The 20,078-nt window shown below is 37.4% G+C and overlaps 1 protein-coding gene across 3 annotated transcripts in view; it reads left to right on the forward strand.

The window, feature by feature from the left end:
• The first annotated feature begins 328 nt into the window (after positions 1-328).
• Positions 329-20,078, forward strand: part of rsu1 (Ras suppressor protein 1) — a 33,440-nt gene continuing 13,690 nt past the window's right edge. Inside the window, exons 1-8 of one of the 3 annotated variants that reach the window (XM_079862931.1) lie at positions 329-566; positions 2,374-2,485; positions 2,711-2,761; positions 6,848-6,968; positions 9,814-9,932; positions 12,097-12,179; positions 12,969-13,083; positions 16,956-17,088. In XM_079862931.1, coding sequence (XP_079719057.1) covers positions 549-566; positions 2,374-2,485; positions 2,711-2,761; positions 6,848-6,968; positions 9,814-9,932; positions 12,097-12,179; positions 12,969-13,083; positions 16,956-17,088 — 752 coding nt within the window. In that variant the 5' untranslated portion in view covers positions 329-548. Of the gene's footprint in view, positions 567-2,086; positions 2,249-2,373; positions 2,486-2,710; positions 2,762-6,847; positions 6,969-9,813; positions 9,933-12,096; positions 12,180-12,968; positions 13,084-16,955; positions 17,089-20,078 lie in introns of those variants that run through there. The other 2 variants (XM_079862932.1, XM_079862933.1) reach the window with 2 other exon arrangements.

Below are 20,078 nucleotides of genomic sequence, written 5' to 3' on the forward strand. Positions count from 1 at the left end.
CCACCTCATAAATCACAGAGCAGATCACTCAGACATCCACACATTCCCAACTCACTGCCCACTTTTGTCAAGTGTCAGTGCTAGCTCCTTTATGTAGATTCTAATAAAATACACACCTCCCCGTGCCCTCATGCCATGTCTGAATGCGTCCATTGGCTTCTGGCCGAGGGTGTTGGTTAAAGATTTTACAACATAAACAAGCTTTGCCCCTGGAATCCAGAACTCCCGCTCTGCAAAGCAAAGTTCAACCACGCTGAGGCATCTGTTGCCACTCACCAAATATAATCAAGCCTATAAATAGAGCCACTGTTTGTCAGTCCCCAATAGACATGATCAACCCTGCAAGAACCAGACACAGACCGAGAGACAGGCAAAGGAAGGACCGAGCCCAGACCAAGATCCAGTCTGTTGATGGTTCCACCTGGGACCACAGGAACCCAAAGGAAAAGAGAAGTGTATCCATACCTCTGCCTCATGCTAGGGTTCTGCAGGAGGAGGAGACAGAGAAGACTCATATTGCTCTTCCACCTTGTGTAGACGTCTAAACAATGTGTCTCTCTTGGAAGGTAGGTGATAGCCGGGGATCTGGGCGATAGCCAACAGCTGCCCTCTCCATGACACCTGCTGGATTCACTAATGTTACATTATTCAGATGGATGGATATTTTGAGGGGAAAGTGCTCTTTGTAACAGAGTTACATATATAAATGTAAAGTATTTAAGTATTTATACACGTTGAATGTTGGTAGCATTTCTTGTAAGGGATTTTCTCTATGTTAATTAATTATTTTAAAATCATTAAAAACTCAAAAGTACATATCTATACATATCTCTCTCTCTCTCTCTCTCTCTCTCTCTCTCTCTCTCTCTCTCTCTCTCTCTCTATATATATATATATATATAGCCTATATATATATATATATATATATATATATATAGCCTATATATAGCTTATATATAGCCTATATATATATATATATCAGAATTTGTAAAAATCACATTCATATGAATCTTTTTTTTATTTATTTTTTTATGTGATTTTGACACTGTCCCAGTTTGCCAATAGCATATTGTTAAACTGGGACAGCCATTTAAGTCATTCTAATGGGGGAATTGAGTTCCCTTTTTGTATGCCCCTCATAAATTTAGTTAGCTAGCTAGATATTTCAACAAAGATTGTAAACTGATTTTAAAAAACAATGCCAATTCAAAAAAACAAAAAACAAAAAAACAAGAAAGATGGAGGGTACAAGCTTGGATAGCTGGGACATTCGCAATATTTGCAAAAAACTTTTCATATATATATATATATATAGGCTAATCATTCATTTAACATTCAGAAAATCTGAAAATGACAACAATTCAACATGTACAAATGTATATATATAAATTCAACATTTTATACATATACATACATATATATATATATATATATATATATATATATATATACATAAGAGAAAGAAAACATATTCCATTCTTTGTTACCAAAAACATGAAGTGCATTAAATATTACATTATGTCAGGGTTAAATTACATGTGTGTGTGTTTGGATATGTTCTTAACAGGCATTTGTGAGATTTACCCTTTTATAACACTAATTTTAAATTAATTGCTTTTAATACAAATGTGAATAAAATAATACAAGATTCAAATAAAATAAGTCTATACCTCATTTAAAAACTATATGAATATCTATAATTCTATATAAATCATTCAGTGTGTCATTGCCTTCAGATATGCCTATACAAGTTCCTGTATAGGCTATTAGGCTATACTATTGTAAGTCATTTATTGTTCTAAACAGACAGGTTAATAGCTAGCATTTATAACCAGAAACAAGTCAAACATTATTTTTGCATCAATACTATTGTGTGCCGCGTGCGCGTCGATAAAATACCTTCCCGTCTCTCCTACATTTTCATTGATGGATACGCACTGTTGCAGCGGCGCGCGTTCTGATTGGACATTTGTGTTTCTTTTTTCAACGATTCCACTGACTCTCTGGCAGCTGATTGGACAATGGAACATAATTCTGCCTGACATTCTTTTCCTTTCTCTCGACCCCGGAAATACCCTTTTAAGGAAGGAATGCGAGACTTTTACAGACATACTATCAACTTCCGGTTGGGTGTGAGCGACTGGCTTGCTTTAAAAAGATCTGGTTTTACTGCCCGTAGGGCCTGGATATTTGTTGTCTGTTTTTCCTTCATGCTTGCGTATTTTCCATACAGTTAGGTAAATACTGAGTGAGTTCTTTATCTGATTTTAATGACTAGATTTGAACCACGATTTGAGGCCAAAGTGGCAAAACTCTATTCGGAAGATTCTCTGCATGTATTCGGTTCTTTTACTGGTTAATCTTTTCTTGTAGAAAATGTCAAAGTCCCTAAAAAAGATAGTGGAGGAGAGTCGTGATAAGAATATCCCGGAGGTGGACATGTGTGACAGAGGAATATCAAACTTGCTGGATATTCCTGGATTGTGTGAGTCTGCTACAGTTTCTTTACAAGTTTAAAGTTTTATATTGTGCAAATATTAATAAACTTTATGCTAGTTTTGTTTACACTGTAAATATACGGCTGTCATAGTATGTACTGTCTATTTACAAAATATGATTGCTGTAGGAGATTAGTGGCGTCATCACGTTGACGTCATCATGCAATGACATCAAGTAAACATGTCTTTTTTTAATTATTTTTATTTTGTAGTCACCTTGTCCAACATAACCCAACTGGTCCTGAGCCACAACAAGCTGAGTGGTAAGTTCTTGTCTCAAGAGAATTCTCTTTTTGTGTTTTATTTTTGCTTTTAATTATAATTATATTACAGATAATGCATTACGTCTTTGAGAGATGGTAAAAGTTCTGTAAGTTTTATAGCATGGCTGTTTCCAAGTTGGAGTTAGTAATGGTTACTAAGACAAATCTCTGGGTCTTTTGGAAATGCAATTTATCTCCCCAAGTAGAAATCCAATAGGAAACAACCAGGTAGAAGGTAATAAAGTTCCAAATGACAGGGGAGTCCCTATGTGATTTGTTGAATTTTTGGAATTAAATCAGATAAATTGGTATTTGCTTGATTTATTTTCTATGCTTTTGTTGCAAAAGTTGATTTAATATTTATTGCAGTATAGTAAACTTTTATATCACAAGTGTAATATTATGAATATTACATTGAGACTGCAGGTTCATGAAGGCTGTAGAACTGGTTAAGTCCACTAGAGGGCTGTCTTGTCTTTGTTGATCACTGTTTGTTTGATTTTAGGTTCTGCTCAGTTTAAGTACCACCAATAGTAGTATATGTAAAGTTAATCTTCATTGCAATTTGTGAACATTTTCACACTTTTTTCTTTCAAATGTGAGTTTAATAATAATCTTTGTAAGTTGAGAGTTATTAGGAGAAATAATATGTTTGTATCTTGTTTTCCCCACCCACATAATCTTTGGGTCCATGGTAAATCGCCCTAAAGCCATGTTCACTCTCATCTGATCTGAACAGGAAGAGTTTGGTTGGGGATTTGTTTGTTTATGCAGGAATCGTTTCCCTTAATCTCCATGAAGATCCCAGTGTGATAATGCACATTTCTGTCAGGTACCGTCTGAAGTAATGATCAAAGCCTTTTAATATGATTTATAAGATTTGAAGATGAGGAAATGACTCATTCCGTTACGGGTCACACCGCTTGTCTGAGGCTGATTAAATGAGGGAGAAAGTGAAACTTTATGGATACACAGTGGGGTCCAAAAGCCTAAAACCACAAGCAAAATGCTTTATATATTATATTATATTATATTATATTATATTATATTATATTATATTATATTATATTATATTATACTTTGCTAGAAATGATCAAAGCCTTTTGATATGGTTATGATTTGAAGAGAAAAATGACTCATTTCGTTACAGGTCACATCGCTTGTCTTTAGCCGGATTAAATGAGGGAGAAAATTAAACTTTATGGATACAAAGTGTGGTCCAATAGCCCGAGACCACTAGAAAAATGCTTCTATTTTGCTTTTAAAAAATAAATGTGAAATTAATTAAATATATATTAAGAAAATTATTATGTTATATTATCGAAATCTATAAATCAGAATAATCTATGTGGTCATAAATATGAATAAGTGATTTTTTTTTTTATCACTATCTTAACCCCCCCCCCCCCCCCCCCCCCCCCCCCCACACACACACACACACACACACACACATACTTTTTAGGTTTAAAAAACAAACAAACATAATTTTTCTTTGTTCCTGGACTTCATTGTATAGAAATAGGAGATAGAGTGTATTTTTATACCCCCCCCCCAACCCCCCCCCCCCCCCCCCCTCCTGTGTATATTCCACACCACTCTGCATTTTCTCCTCTGTTCCTCTCTTCTCTCTCATCCTGCCTACTTAAAGAGCAGAGACAGGGAATCTGCCATCTTTTGAACTTTTCAGGGTAGTCAGGAATTACAGTGACATTTGGAACCCTTTCATTAGTGGCTCATGAGTAAAGCCGGGCTGCTGTTCGGCCCGGTCAGGCATCAGCTCAGGTAATGAGACCGAGAGGAGAGAGGGGGAAACCTTTCTGCTCCATATAGCCGTGTACTCTTTGTCCTATTACCATCAGCATTTTCTGCCTGTTTTAAAGGCTCCAATAGGGCACACATTCTCTCTCACACACACACACACACACATTCTTTAAACGTGTTTACAGGCAGTTTTGTACTTGCAACTTGTGCATAAAAAAATATTTCCAAGCAAGAAAAGCCAGCAGAAGAACAGTCTGTAGTGCTGTTAGAGTCCTGTCTGTGGTTTAAGAAGATAAAGTGTGGATGTCTGGTAGAGGCATGTGTCTTAAGGGTGGAAAAGGCAGAACAGATCGATCTTGTGTGTCATTTGGAGACGAGTAGAGGGACCCTGACATGGGGCGCAGAGTTCAGTGTCCTGCAGGGTCTCTTGGTACGTTTACTGGTCCGATGAGACACTGGGAAACAAATCGTATGTTTCAAGTATCTTTTATAGGTGAAAAGGTCAGAGGATTGATGCAAAAATTGGGAATTGAAGGATCCAACTGAAACTTACTCCGCTAGCATGGACACTTTTTTTATGTCTAAAATGTACATTTCTGTAACACTTTACTGTTATAGCTTTCAAACACAAATTATGTATGTGTATATACATCTATATATATCTATATATATATAATATACTGTGTATATATATATATTAATATATTAATATATATATATTTATATATATATATATATATATATATATATATATATATATATATATATATATATATATATATATATATATATATTACTGACAGTTAGTCTCTAATTTGAATGTACATAATAATAATAATAATAATAATAATAATAATAATAATATTTTGTTTTTTATTAACATGCAAATGTATTGAATAGGGATGTGAGAATGTACACAATGTACTGATTTCATAACATTTGGTACATATTAGGAGTGTAACGATACCCTCATGTCACAATTCGATACATATCACGATACTGCACTCAAGATACAATATTATTGCGATACTCCAAGACATATGGTAAAAGGTTAACAAAAAATGTAGTTGATTAAAATGCTAAATTTGATTTTACATTGTGGGTGTAAATGAATAGGCTTGGACTTGATGCTGGTAACTCAATGCACAGGACAATGGTGACACCAGAATAAAAATATTCATGATTCTGAAGCTGAAAATATAGAATTATTTTAGACAAACATGCTTGCAGATATATTTAAAATAATCTAGGCCACTTTTTACTGGTAACATTAAGACATTTGGCATTTCCAGGACCCACAAATATTTCCCCATTGCATTATTATACATTATATTCAACATTATATATAGTAGTTTAATGTAGTGCTGACAATAAAACTCTGAAAACTTGACATTTTTCCTCACACAGAAATTTTACTTTGGGTGAACTATACACAATACATATTGTTGCATTTTTGTATTGTGACACAATATATTGTTAAACCCCTATTACATGTACTATTAAATAATTGTTGTATTAATAATTATTATTTTAATATTATTATATTGTTAAAAGGAACATGGGTTTCACTTAACAATAAACATTCATTAATAACAAATTAATTTATTAATAATAATAAATAATAGTAGTAGAAGTAGTATTAAATGAATCTGCTATTAGTGAATGTAGATTATAAAGCGATCCCTATGTTTCTTAGCAAGCACAGGGCTGTGAGAGCGTGTGCATTCATGCTTGTGTTTCCTTGTTGGATTTCTGAATTGTTTGTGTGACGGCTGAATCATTTGCTCCCCTGTGTCTGGCGCGGGGCAGCTCTCGTTGATCTCTCTAGAGGTATTCGTGTCATGCTGTTTGTGTAAACCTCTCCCACCTCCCCTCCTCCGTAATGAGGGGCCATTGATCAGCCAGTAATCGGATAGAGCGCCTGTTCGGCCCATCGATCTCTGTCGACAGCTGGAGGGGGCGGGGGGCGGGGGGCGGGGGGGGGGGGGGGGGGGTGCTGCTGATGATCCGTTATGCTAAGGCCTCCATCATTAAAGTGTCAAATCTATCGCTGGTGGAGGGACCCGTAATTGAGCCATCAAAGACGGGTCGGGACGTCTGTCTGCTGACTCTGATAATTAGCCGTTAAACCTTCGGCCTCTGGTCGTTAGACCTCATCTCTCGTTTGGGAATGCTTTACCTTGAGGATTGTATTGGTGATTATAATACAGTCAATTGAAACGCTTTGATTGATTGAGATTGATGATACCTGCAGAATTGAAGTTGTTCTTGTTTATTAGTTTATGCTTACCATCTCTCTCTCTCTCTCTTCTTTTTTTTTTTCAGGTGTGCCTCCTAACATTGCAGACCTGAAGAACTTGGAGGTGTTGAACATGTTTAATAACCAGATTGAGGAGCTTCCAACTCAGATCAGTAGCCTTCAGAAACTGAAACATCTGAACCTTGGGTTAGTCTGATGTGTCATCGTTTCTTGTACCATCTCTTCTCTCTTCTCTACTTTTGTGTGTTGTCTATTAAACTTTAATTTCTTCTCCTCTTGTATCCACTTGTCTCTTTTCTTCTCTTTTCTTCAAATCTTCCTGTCTCTTCTCTTGTGTTCCCGTCTGTTCTCTTCTCTTATCTCTCCTCTTGTCTTTTTTTTTCCTCGTCTCTTTTCTCTTGTCGTCTCATCTCTTCTCATATTTTCGTCTTGTTTTTTCACACCTCCCCTTTTCTTTCCTCTTGTCTAGTGGCTCTGATCTCCTCTCCTCTCGTCTTTTCTTTTTTCATCTCTTCTCAACTTGTTTGGTCTCTTCTTGTCTCGTCTCTTTTCAACTTTTCACTCATTTGTGTTGTTTTGTGTTTTTGCCTTTTGTTTTGTTTCGTCTTGTCTCTTCTTCTATCTCCTCTCCTTTCCCCTCCTCTCATCTCTTTTCATTTCTTCTTTTGTCTCTTATACTTTCACCTCTCCTCCTTTTGTATCCTTTTATTTCTTTTCATCTCCTCTTGTCTCTTCTCTTGTTCACGTCTGTTCACTTCTTGTCTTGTCTCTTCTTTATTTTTCCCTTATTTTGCTTTTGTATCTTCTTCTATCACCTCTCTTTCCCCTTTTTTTCCCTCTTGTCTCTTATAATTTCATATCTTCTCCTCTCATATCCTCTGTCTCTTTTCTTCTCTCGTTTCGACTCTTCTTGTCTCTTCTCTTGTGTTCATGTCTGTTCACTTCTTGTCTTATTTTTCTTCTTGACTTTTTTTTCTGTCTCGTCTCCTCTCATATTATCCGTCTTGGTTTTTCACTCCTCTCTTTCTTTCCTTCCTTTCCCTTCCTCTTGTATCTTCTCGTCTTGTCTCCTCTGCTCGAATATTGTATTTTCTCCTCCCGTCTCCTCTGGTTTTCTGAACCATAAATCTGCTTATTTCTGGGTCAGAAATCGTTCCCAAAGATCATGTCTGCATTAACGGCATTAATAATTTCATTATGAGGAGGATCATTCTAGGATATGTTGTTGATCAGACACCGTTATCTCCTGGTTATCAAAGCATATCTGGTTTAGGAATGGTTGTCAATCCTTTTTTGTGAGGTTAAGAAGCCTTGACAGTGGCAGTGCAGCTGTCTTCCTCTGTTCTTCTTCCTCTCTGACTCTCTTCATCCCTGGTCATCTGGTCATCCCCTGGTGTTTAGAGCCCACCTGAGCCCCACCCGAATCCCAAGGGTTCTCCTTCTCCTCCGAAGGCGGAGCCTCCTCAATGTCACGCAGGATTAAAGCGCGGCACAATCTGCCCCGCGTCTGACTCCACACATTTTCATCGATTTGCTGTCAGACGCACCATTTTCTACACATAATCTTGAAAACATAAGCCGGCTTGTTGTATTCCCGGCCGCTACTCCCGACTCAAACGTGAGGATGTGTGTGTGAGCGTGCGGCCGCCCGTTATCCTGATCTCATTTGTCAAAACAATTCCCCTTCTTGTGTAATTGCTTCGCAAACATGTGGTGGAATCAATTTGTTTGTTTCTTTAAAATCTGTTGCTAAAGTTTCATTGTCTTCATGGCAACCAAGTGTCATTTGAAAGCGAGAATGAAAGAGACGGAGCACAGACGCTTAAATAAGCAAGAGTTAATCAGCATCTGATTTGGGCGCCCCTCTCTCTCTTGCTATCTCCCGTGTTTTATCCTCGTCGTCGGGCACCTTGAGCCTTTCTAATTTCAGATTCCATGTTCTCTGTCGGAAGTTTTCAGCCAAAATTTAATTCGCTACCTTTCAAGGGCAAATATGATTTTAACATTTACAGACTCAACATATTTTTAATATTGGTGAGCTAGCTGAACATTCAACTTTCATCATGAAATACCTTGAGTTTTTAAAAAGTGTCTAAATGTCTGAAACCATTGAAAGTCTGGTTTTCACATATACACATATGAAATAAGTCTCTTATACTCACCAAGGGTGCATTTATTTGGTCAAAAATACAGTAATATTATGAAGTATTTTTACAATAATAAAAAAAAGCTTTCTATTTGAATATATTTAAAAATATTATTTATTCCTGAGTTGGCAAAGCTGAATTTTCAGCATCATTACTCCCGTCTTCAGTCACATGATCCTTCAGAAATCATTCTAATTTGTTGATTTGATTCTTTATTTGAAATAGAAATCTTTTTCAACATTATAAATGCCTTTACTGTCACTTTTGATCGATTTAATGCATACTTGCTGAATAAAATTATTAATTTAAAATAATTCTGACCCCGAACTGGTAGTGTAATTTAAATCTGCAAATAAAAAAAACCTAAAAAACTTTTTAGGAATTTTACCAATTAAAAACAAAAAAGGTTTATGACATAAAATCAATAAGACATTTCAGTCATTAATGCAAAAGGGGGTCAAATGAAAAACAGACGTTCTTAAATCTGTATTTTTTTTTGCAGGTCCATTTTTTTTTTTTTTTTTTACTCAAATTGTTATGCTGAGAATATAGTTGGTAATTGAGAATGTTGTATAAAATGAGTACAATTAAAAATGGAAGTGGTTTCAGTGGAAGTGGAACTCAGACTTTTGGTTATAAATGTGAGAAGATCTGTTGAGTTGTATAAATGTGAAATATCAATCAAAATCAGTGAGCTGGATCTGTGCGCACTGCATGTCTCTGTCTCATGTCTTCGAGTAGGTCGGCTAAGGATTTTCAATGGGTTCCCCTGTGTCAAGAATTGACGGGTGTTTTATAAGTGTGTATCTGCTTGTGGACGTGCAGTGTCTGTTTTTTTTAAGCTGATGATTTGGTTAAAATGGCATTTTATGGTCTTCGTGTAGGATGAACAGGTTGAGCACTCTTCCACGAGGGTTCGGATCTCTTCCGGCTCTGGAGGTTCTGGATCTGACGTACAACAATCTGAACGAGTCCTCACTGCCCGGAAATTTCTTTTACCTCAGTAAGTCTGCAACACACACAGTGTATTAGCAGTATAACCTGCATCAATCTTACTAATTTATAACAAAAGACTGACTGTTCATAGACCACTTGATGCATATTCCAATTGATGCATATTCCAAATTAAGTCATTCATTTCTAATTCTATTCACTGCCATTATATGGACAAGTGCGAGCGGGAATTTTTTTTTTTTTAATTCTCATTTTGTGGTCCATAAAAGAAAGAAGGTCATACGGGATTAGAACAACACCAGGGTGAGTAAATTATGACTTAAAGGGGTGATGAACTGAGAAATCAAATTTTCCTTGAGCTTTTGACATATAAGAGGTCATCATACTATAAGAATATCCTGTAAGTTTCAGAACTGAAAACTTCCTTGTTAGTCCAATAAAAGCTTTCATTGACACCAGGCACAGCGAACGACAGGTTTTTCAAAGTGGGGATCTATGACGTCAAAGGGTATCAAACACCGCCTCCGCAGAAGAAGATCAACACCTACTTCAACACTGCCTGTTTAGCCCCGCCCACCGATTCCCGCATTACATGAAACTCATTATAATATGCAAAATTGTTATCCAATCATAGCAGTGGGCGTTTACTTCCAAGTCTTCAATGCGGCACGCCCATAAAAACCGAGCGTTTCAGGAGCTAGGCTCAAAACCAGGGTAGAAAATAGCCTATTACTTATTCATTTTGATGTTTTTTAATGTAAAAACCAAGCGAACGTCAGAATTTGACCTCAGACAACAATACAAAAAAATTAAAAAAGCCAGTTCATGACCCCTTTAACTTTCATTTTAGGGTGAACTATCCCTTTAAGGCCCTGATATACTCATGGTGAAGTTCTTTTTCGATCTTCGCTAAGGGCTAAAAAATGCGTGACCAGTTACAGTACTGTTAGCGAAAGTCCGGACACCACCCTCACTGCTGTCTGACCTCGATGGATTGAACAGAAGAAATGAACCGAAGATGATTTCCACGCCAAAGAAGGCGGAGCCTCAGAGCACACCTATATTTATATTACGTCACATCAGTTCGTTTCTTGATTGAGCTTGAAGTTTATCAGGGAATTTTAAATCTCACTATTTTTTTTGTGTTATTTAATCAAAAGAAGCAAAATTTATGATAAGATTTGACTAATGCTTAGAGATATAGCCTAAAAAACAATGTTGACAAACAGTGTTGGAGATTTCAGTCTTTCCTCATTAAATTATAAGGAAAGAAAATGGTGTCACTAAAATGGTCATCAAGTGAAATTAATGACTACATTGTCAACAGGTTTTTAGTAATTTCCACTTGCATTCTCGATAATTTTTGTGAGATTATTGATTTCAGAGTCACTTAAACGAGAAAGAATTGTGGTTGGTTGCTGAAATAACACGGGTTCCTGTCAATAGTTCTTTGGCAGAATAAGCTGCAATGAAGACCAGACTACCTACTAACAATATGCTAACAAAATAACTGTTAACCTTATCATCTAATCCTCATCAGTCCAATCAGCTGGTCCCGTCAGAGGATACTGATGAGCAGTGATGGGCTCTAATAACCTGTTATTTTAATGGCTGCCACATAATGAAAGCACCATCTTAACATTAATCAAGGTCTCTGATCTCTAACACACACACACACACACACACACACACACACACACACACACACACACACACACACACACACACACACACACACACACACACACACTCCCACACACACACACACACTCCCAAACCGCTATTTATAAGTGCTGTTTGGAGAGTGGCTGTCATATCGGCTGTGATATTGACACTGACTTCTAAAACAAGTTGAAATAGATATGATTGTGATGCTTTTGCTTTAACGTCGGATGGTCAGGAAGAAAGGAAAAAAGACTTTTAAAAAATCTCAGATATAGATTATCAAAATACTTGTTAGTTGTGGCCCTATTTGTGTAGGATTTTAAAAAGATTTTTATTAAGAAAATTATTTACATGTTTATTTAATTGGTTATTGCTTTTCTGAACATTTGCAGTGTATATTTGATGCTTTTTGTCGATCTGTTGATATTGTGTGTGTGCTTGGGTGTAAGATTGTAGCCATGCTGTATCAATCAGAGATGACCATTTCTATTGATCAGTGTTTGCAATACTCCTCTAACACACACACACACTTCTCTCTCTCATTTCAGCCACCCTGCGGGCGCTCTATCTCAGTGACAACGATTTTGAGATTTTGCCCCCAGACATCGGCAAGCTGGCCAAGCTACAGATAGTGAGTAATTTATCTAAATTCCCTCTGAAATCAATTGCTTTTGTGGCGGTGCTCTGTGCCGTGTGTGTTGGATTTATTCTCCGCAGTGTGTGTTCTCTATCAGACGTGGTGAGAGGTGATTTAGAGGCTGATCTTCACCCCTGTGCTCGCTAGGATCAGACTCAATGCAGGGTCACAGTCCCATAAAACAGCTAATAATTACAACTTTAAACTTAAAAATAAAATTCAACTATTTTGGTTTGGTGTTGCGTTAAAATATGGGTGTAATTACACCCATGATTTTTATAATACAAGTGTTAGTATATTAAATGGTGCACTCATGTGACATGCTGTCAGTTACCACAGAGAATAATTTTGACTTGTCCTGCAGTTTATAGGAGTGTACAGTAATGCATTTACAATGGAAGTCTATGGGACAAGAAGACATTGCACCAGAAACATAGCCTGTTTCAAAAGTATAGCTATATATGAAGTGCCATCTGAAATTTTCTTCTTGAATGATCATTTTTATCAAGCTCGTATATTTAAGTTCAGTAATTTCACTTAAATAGCAATGAAAATGACCTATTAATTGTCATTTAAGTGAAACTACTAAACTTAAATATACAAGCTTGATAAAAATGATCATTCTATAAGAAAATTTCAGATGGCACTTAGAGGCTTTTGCATCTGAACTCTTCATATATATATATAAATCATGCTCTGTAAGACCAGGGACATTTATTAAGAAAGCAAATAAGGTAAATTATAAACCTTTTGTCCCTTTCTAATTCCTCTCTCTTTTTTCAGTTGAGTTTGAGGGACAATGACCTCATCTCTCTACCCAAAGAGATCGGGGATCTGGCTCAGCTGAAGGAACTTCACATTCAAGGAAACAGACTCACTGTACTGCCTCCTGAACTTGGTAAGACATGAACATGTCCATGTTCCTGGACCAACATCCTTTATATATTCCTATTAACCAATCAAAGCCTGGCCTTGAAGGAGAACTCCGGTCAATTTTAACATTGAGCTAATTTTTTTGTAAATTTGGAGTGCTGTCAGTACAGAGAACAACGCACAGAGAACAACAGTAGTCGATTGTCGAGTTCACGCGCGTGATCATAGGTAACTAAACCTATGCGCGTGAACTCGACAATCGACTACTGTGGACTTCGACCGAAAACAGGAAGTAAATACAGGTATGTGCGCTGGCTGAATTAACATCACTTTTATTAATATCTTTCACATCTACTGCAGTCAGATTCACCGTGTTCACTCTGAAGGAATCACTCACATGGCTGGGCACTTGTAATGACACATCAAGGATGTTAAGAGGCTAAAAGCAGGTTTAAAACTTGCCCCACTGAAGTCAACAGGGTGCAAATTTTAAAAAGAGGATAACAAGGTGTAGCAACACCAATTTTTGTCGTTGTTCTCTGTACTGACAGCACTCCAAATTTACAAAAAAATGAGCTCAATGTTAAAATTGGCCGGAGTTCTCCTTTAAAACTGGAGTGTAGTGGCTGATGGATAGGAATGCAAACTAATACACACCCTCCTCAGCCAATAAAACATCCACACTTACTCCTCCAGACACAGCTGTGCATTAGGGTGACCACCATGCTGGACAGTCACGAAATTGTGAGCTTTGTACTGCATCCTGCAAGACATAAGCAGTGTCCCTCATTTAAATTATGTCTTTATTGTTTTTTCTTCCCTGAAATTACAATATCACAATAAAATAACATAAACCCCCTCACAAAATCACATCTACTGTCCTGCAACAGAGCAGTGACCAGGTGGGCACCCTCCTGTGCATTCTAATTGGCTACAGATTTGTCATCTCTTATGTGATTGGCTGGAAGCTCTGAGTTGGATCACACCTCAGAGTGGTACTGCTGGGGTCAACCCAGGTCGAACTGCTCTCTACCTGAGTGACTTCACTTTGGGAAAACCTCCACACACACACAGCAACTGCCCTTTTGACAGTAGTTTTTCCTCCTCTCTTGTTCCATTCCAACAGTTTAATTTATGATTCTAGTGTACCGGCATTCCAGCATTATATCAGCACTCACCTTAAGTGTCATATAAATGTCGTGTGAAGGGTAAGTAGACAAGTTTGCAATTATTTTTTAAACATTTTAAGAATTGGCCATTTTTAGGCTTGAATTTGTGTTTGAAACAAGCTACAAATAGCAAAATTTATGCTAGCAACTGCATACCAACACCCTCAACCACTCACTAGCACCATGACTGAGAGTTCTGCACAGGAAAACAGCACTGAAATTTTTGTTTTATGACATTTGTAGTGTTTTAGCAATTGACAGTTGTTTATTGCCGTTCTAGGTGTGTGTGAATGCTCTGGTCAGCAGGTCTTTGTCCTGTGCACTCTGTAGGGGAGACTCTACACTCCCGTGTGTAGCTTATTAGGACCCCTCTGTCATGTCCCTGTAATCCCACTCCACAGACCAGCCTCGTTAAGATGTGTGTATGTGTGTGTGAGAGGAGAGCACAGCTAACAAGGAGCAACCAAGCGCACATGCCAAGAGCAGGAAAGGAAAAGGAGAGGAGAAAAAGTGAGGGATTTGAACGAGTGTGCAAAGAGGAAAGATAGACAGTCTTTACCATTCAGAACATCTCATGTGTAAAGCTGATGCTTTAAACTGTCTGAAATGTTGAAATGAAAAGAGGAAGAGGAGGGTGGAAATTGAACCTGGACCAGCAGACGTTTGCTCGACCAATGAGATCTGAGATAGTTGTACATATAGGACTGTAGTCTAGGTTTTTTAGGTTCAGGGCTGATTTACACTAACGGTCTTGTCTGACTGCGTTTGTGAGGTGTGGCATTGTGTGTCGGGGTCCAGGTTTAATTTCACCCCCTCTTTGACAGGCCGCTCAACACTTGCTAATCAGAAACTATTTAATTAGCCCCTTTGTGAGCTGAGATGAGCCACATTACCACTTTGACCTGTACTGTTCCATCCGCACACTGTGAACCGGTTCTTTGCTGGTCTTGTGTCTTCACGTCTCATCTCGTCTCATTTCTTCTCCTATCTTCTCTTCACTTCTGGTCCTCTTTTGTCATGTCTCTTCTTGTCTCATACCTTTTCAAATTTTTTTCTATTATCTTCTCTTTTTCATCTTGTTTCTTTTCTTGTTTTGTCTGGTCTCTTCTTTTTTCATCTCATCTCGTCTCGTCTCCTCTCTTCTCCTCGTTTCTCATCTCCTCTCCTCTTATCTCATCTCCTCTCCTCTTGTCTAGTCTCATCTCCTCTTATCTCATCTCCTCTCCTCTTGTCTAGTCTCATCTCCTCTTATCTCATCTCCTCTCCTCTTGTCTTGTCTCATCTAGTCTCATCTCCTCTTGTCTCATTTCCTTCCCTCTCCTCTTTGTCTCATCTCATCTCCTCTCATCTTGTCTCCTCTTATCTTCTTGTCCTGTCTCGTCTCATCTCATTCCCCTTTTTCTTGTCTCTTTCTCTTAACTTCTCTTATCTCTTTCATGTTTGTCTTTTTTTCTTGTCTCTCATCTAGTTTCATCTGGTCTCTCTTTTCTCTTATGCCACGTTTCTGTTTTTTAGTTTTTTTTTTTGTCTAGTGTCATGTTTTTTTGGTCATGTCTTCTCATTCCTTGCTTTGTCTTGATTCTTTTCTCTTATCTAATCTAATCTCATCTCATCGGGTCTCTTCTCTCTTATGTCTCATTTCTTCTTGTTTTGACTCATTAGCTTCCTTCCATTCGACAGGGTCCCTATGCAGTGTTCACTGCTGCCTACTCCCTGAACAGGGGATATCCATTGAAGTGGACTTCGCTGACAATAATCGTTCATTTGGAACTCCCTACATCATCATCAAAGAAAGGCAATGATGGGGTCGCGCAGATTATGATATAATATAATTATCGTAATATATTTTACTTTAAAATGCATCATATCAGTATCATATAATATACATATCCAAAACAAACATTATGTATGTTTATTACATGCACTACTTGTAATTTTAATTGACTATTGCAGCTATTATTTGCAATAAAAAAATGACAGAGCCTCAGCTGCTTTTCAACACTTGCAACAAATGCAAACGTAAAATTCAATGTCATAACCATTCATTAATTATTCTTGTTTGTATAACAACAAAATATTTATGAATACTCAAAAACCCTGCGTAAACTCCGTTGCTCTGCTCCATCGTTGGTTCAGACTAGTGATGCGATGCGCAATGACAGTTGGGTTATATTCGCTCTCCACTTCCTGTGAAGTGATGTATCGATGTTCCCTTATTCCCTATGCCGTTCGCAGTGCCCTCCGACCTGAACATGTTCGCTCCAATCGGATTGTAATCTCCCTTAAGATGGCAGAGTACTTATGATGAGTCCACTTATGGTCAAATGGAGCGCACCTATTTTTTTCTCTTTTCATTATATCCCATCTTGTATCCTCGTTTCTTTTTTTTGTTTTGTTTCTTTTAATCTCATCTCATCTGATCTCTCCATGTCTTATCTCATATGGTCTCTTCCTTGAGTCTTCCTCTCATCTCTTTTGTTTTCTTGTTGCTTCTTTTTTATTTTGTCTGGTCAGGTCTTTTATAATTTTTTCTTTCTTTACTCATCTTGTCTCTCCTCATTTTTCCATCACACCATCTTATTGCATCTTATTGTCTTATCTCTTCGTGTATCTTCTCTTTTCTTGTCTCGTCTCGTCTCCTCTCCTTGTTTGATTTTTACCTTCTTTCTCACTTTCCCTTTTGGTAAATGTCTAATTCCTCCTCCTCCACCTCTCTCTCTGTCTGTAGGTAACCTGGACCTGACAGGCCCAAAGCAGGTGTTTAAAGCTGAAAATAACTCCTGGGTGATTCCCATAGCAGACCAGTTCCAGCTGGGCATCTCTCATGTCTTTGAGTACATCCGCTCCGAGACCTACAAGTAGTAAGTAAATCTCTCCATCCCTCTGTGCTGTCAAACATCCAGGAACATGTGCTGTGAATCTGAGTGACACAAAAGAGATAGTATCTCGATGGTTAGGGATCCTACTCCTAGCTGCTTGCACAAAGGTTGAAGGTTCGGTCCCTAAAAGTAGTGACCGAGACTGATCATCTCGCCATCTCCAGGTTTAAAAACTCTTCAACACCTGCATCATTCACTAAAGAATCATTGGGGTGTTTGTTTGACGTATTGCTCAGCCCGCAGTCAGATGTGCCAGTGTTCATTTTTAATAGCCTAAAGGCCAGCGGGCGGCCCTGTTCAGCTCTTGATGCATCGGTTGCTACAACTCCAGTCTGTAAAACACGATGCTAGTCGTGGAACTCGTATTAGATCAAACGCACATCAGCAGACCTGATTCAGACAGACTCGATGGGTCTTTAACTAAGAGAAATGTCCCGAAATGTCTTGCTAAATGCAAAGTATAAATTTAGTCCCTCTATACAGGCCAGTTTTATTGTGGCACATATTTTTCTGGAACAACCCTTAGGATGGTGATGAAAGAGAGGAAAGGTGCAGTTCTCTTATTATTTCAGGATCTGATGATTTAATGCACAATCAAACTAATTAAAATGAAAGCTCGAGGCGTTACCCTAAAAGTCTTGTCGCTCTCTCTCTCTCTTTCGTTATCTCTCTCATTCCTCTTACATACTATAAAATATTCTGCAAAAAATGATTTATTTGCATTAGTTTGAAACAGTGACTTTTTGCATCGGGCGACAATAGATCTGGCCACAGCGCAGCTTTTTGCTCTCAATAATCTAGTAGTGGAACCAAAAAAAATTCAATTTTTATGTGGAGAAACATATCATAATATATAAATATATTAAAACTGAACATATGCTGGTATAAAAGAATGTGTGTGTGTGTATATATATATATATATATGTATATATATATAGTAGTATATGTTTTTATAGTTATACTATAATATACACTATATATATGTTTCTATATTATATAAAAGTAAATGTAATTGCAGTATTTTAATCGTATGTTACTAAACAAATATGTCTCAAACCTGACCCAACCTGATGTAATCCCTTTGACCTGGGGGAAGGAAGTTTCCAGACTAATTGTAGTGTATCTTTCATGGCCCTGTTCCACTTACCAATCCCCCTGAACAGGAGAGGCAAATCCCCCCTGTTTGATCATTTAGCTGTGCCGCTGTGCCGCTGTCTGGAGAGGACCGTCGTAACCCACTTACTGGAACTGATCTTCCCCTACGGGCACAGTCAGAACCACCACGCATCTCAGTGTGTGCTGACACCGTGACCGTGCGTGTGTGCATGTCTGCGTAATAATCAGATATCGCTGCTTGAAATGTTTTGAATAGTTTCGATATGTTGACTGCATATCATCCGTTTTAATGCGCTTGTGTTTTGCGAAACTCAATATTTCGGACACTTTCTGTACGCTGCTTTGTATTGAAGTCCACAAGGTTTGAAGGTCGCTGAGAGCTGACACTGCAGATTCGGTTTGATAAATGGGAATTTTTGAGTGAATCAATGCAGTCTGGAGCTGTCATCCATTTTGTGTCAAGCAGTCGTCAAAACTGCCGTATGCGTTAGATTTTTGAGTCCGATATCTAAGTCTAAGCAGTTCTGAACACCATTTATCTTTCTGTAGTTATCTTTTGTACTTTGTTGTGACATTTAGTCAGAATTACTCCTCAAGTTTTAGAGAGGAGATCTTCGAGAGGAGCGACATCCAGAAGGGTAGAGTAGCATTGTGGTGAAAGATCTGGGCTGGGAACCCAAAGGTTGCAGGTTTGAAGCCTACCAGGGTTGATCCATGAACTATCATCATGTTTACCCAGCGTATGTATCATTGGGAGGTTTTACATGGTCAAGTCAAGAAAAAGCATTAAAAACTAGAGGTGTAACGATACCCTCAAGTCACGATTCGATATACAGTATATCATGATACTGAACTCACGATATGATATTATTGCGATACTCCAATGGTAAAAGGTTAAAAAATTTACTGTTGATTAAAATGCTAAATTTGATATTACATTGTGGATGTAAATGAATAGGCTTGGTCTTGGTGCTGGTAACCCAATGCACAGGACAATGGTGACACCAGAATAAAAATATTCATGATTCTGAAGCTGAAAATACAATTATTTTAGACAAACATGCTTGCACTCTGTCACTGAATAGAAATATTTAAAATAATGTTGGCCACTTTTTACTGGTATCATAAGACATTTGGCATTACCAGGACCCACAGATATTCCCTCATTACATTATTATACATTATATTCAACATTATATATAGTAGTTTAATGTAGTACTGACACTAAAACTCTGTAAACTTGAATTTTTTCTCACAGTAATTTTCATTTTGGGTAAACTATATATTGTCACTATCCACAATACATATTTTTGCATTTTTGTATTGCGATATATTGTGACACGATATATTGCTACACCCCCTATTAAAAACCCATTTTACTTGGGTAATGTGACACTTTTTGAGGAAGAATATCAGGTAGGATTTTGTCCATTGGAGATTATATTATAATATACCATATGTTATATGCCAAATGATAACACCAATTTTTATTATTATTATTATTATTATTGTTATATATATTTTTTTTTTACAGATGCCATTATTTGCTATTATTATTATTATTGTAAATTAGTACAGTAACTATTAGTAAAACAGTTAATCAAAACAATGGCTAAATAGCTAAATTGCCAGGTAAATGTGCAAAGAAAGTAAATCTGGTGAATTTTGTCATGACTTGTTTATTGACGTCTTGAGCACAAATATTTTTTCTAGGTTCTGGACTAGGTTATGAGGATTTTGACACAGAATGCAAGTGCACAAACACTAAGATGCTGTGTGTTTGTTTATGTGCCTGGCTTGCGAATGTTCTCGAGAGAGAGACAAGTAGGTTGTCTCACATTAGACAAGTGTTAACG

Source organism: Squalius cephalus (assembly GCF_949319135.1).
Source record: "Squalius cephalus genome assembly, chromosome: 25".
NCBI lineage: Eukaryota > Metazoa > Chordata > Actinopteri > Cypriniformes > Leuciscidae > Squalius > Squalius cephalus.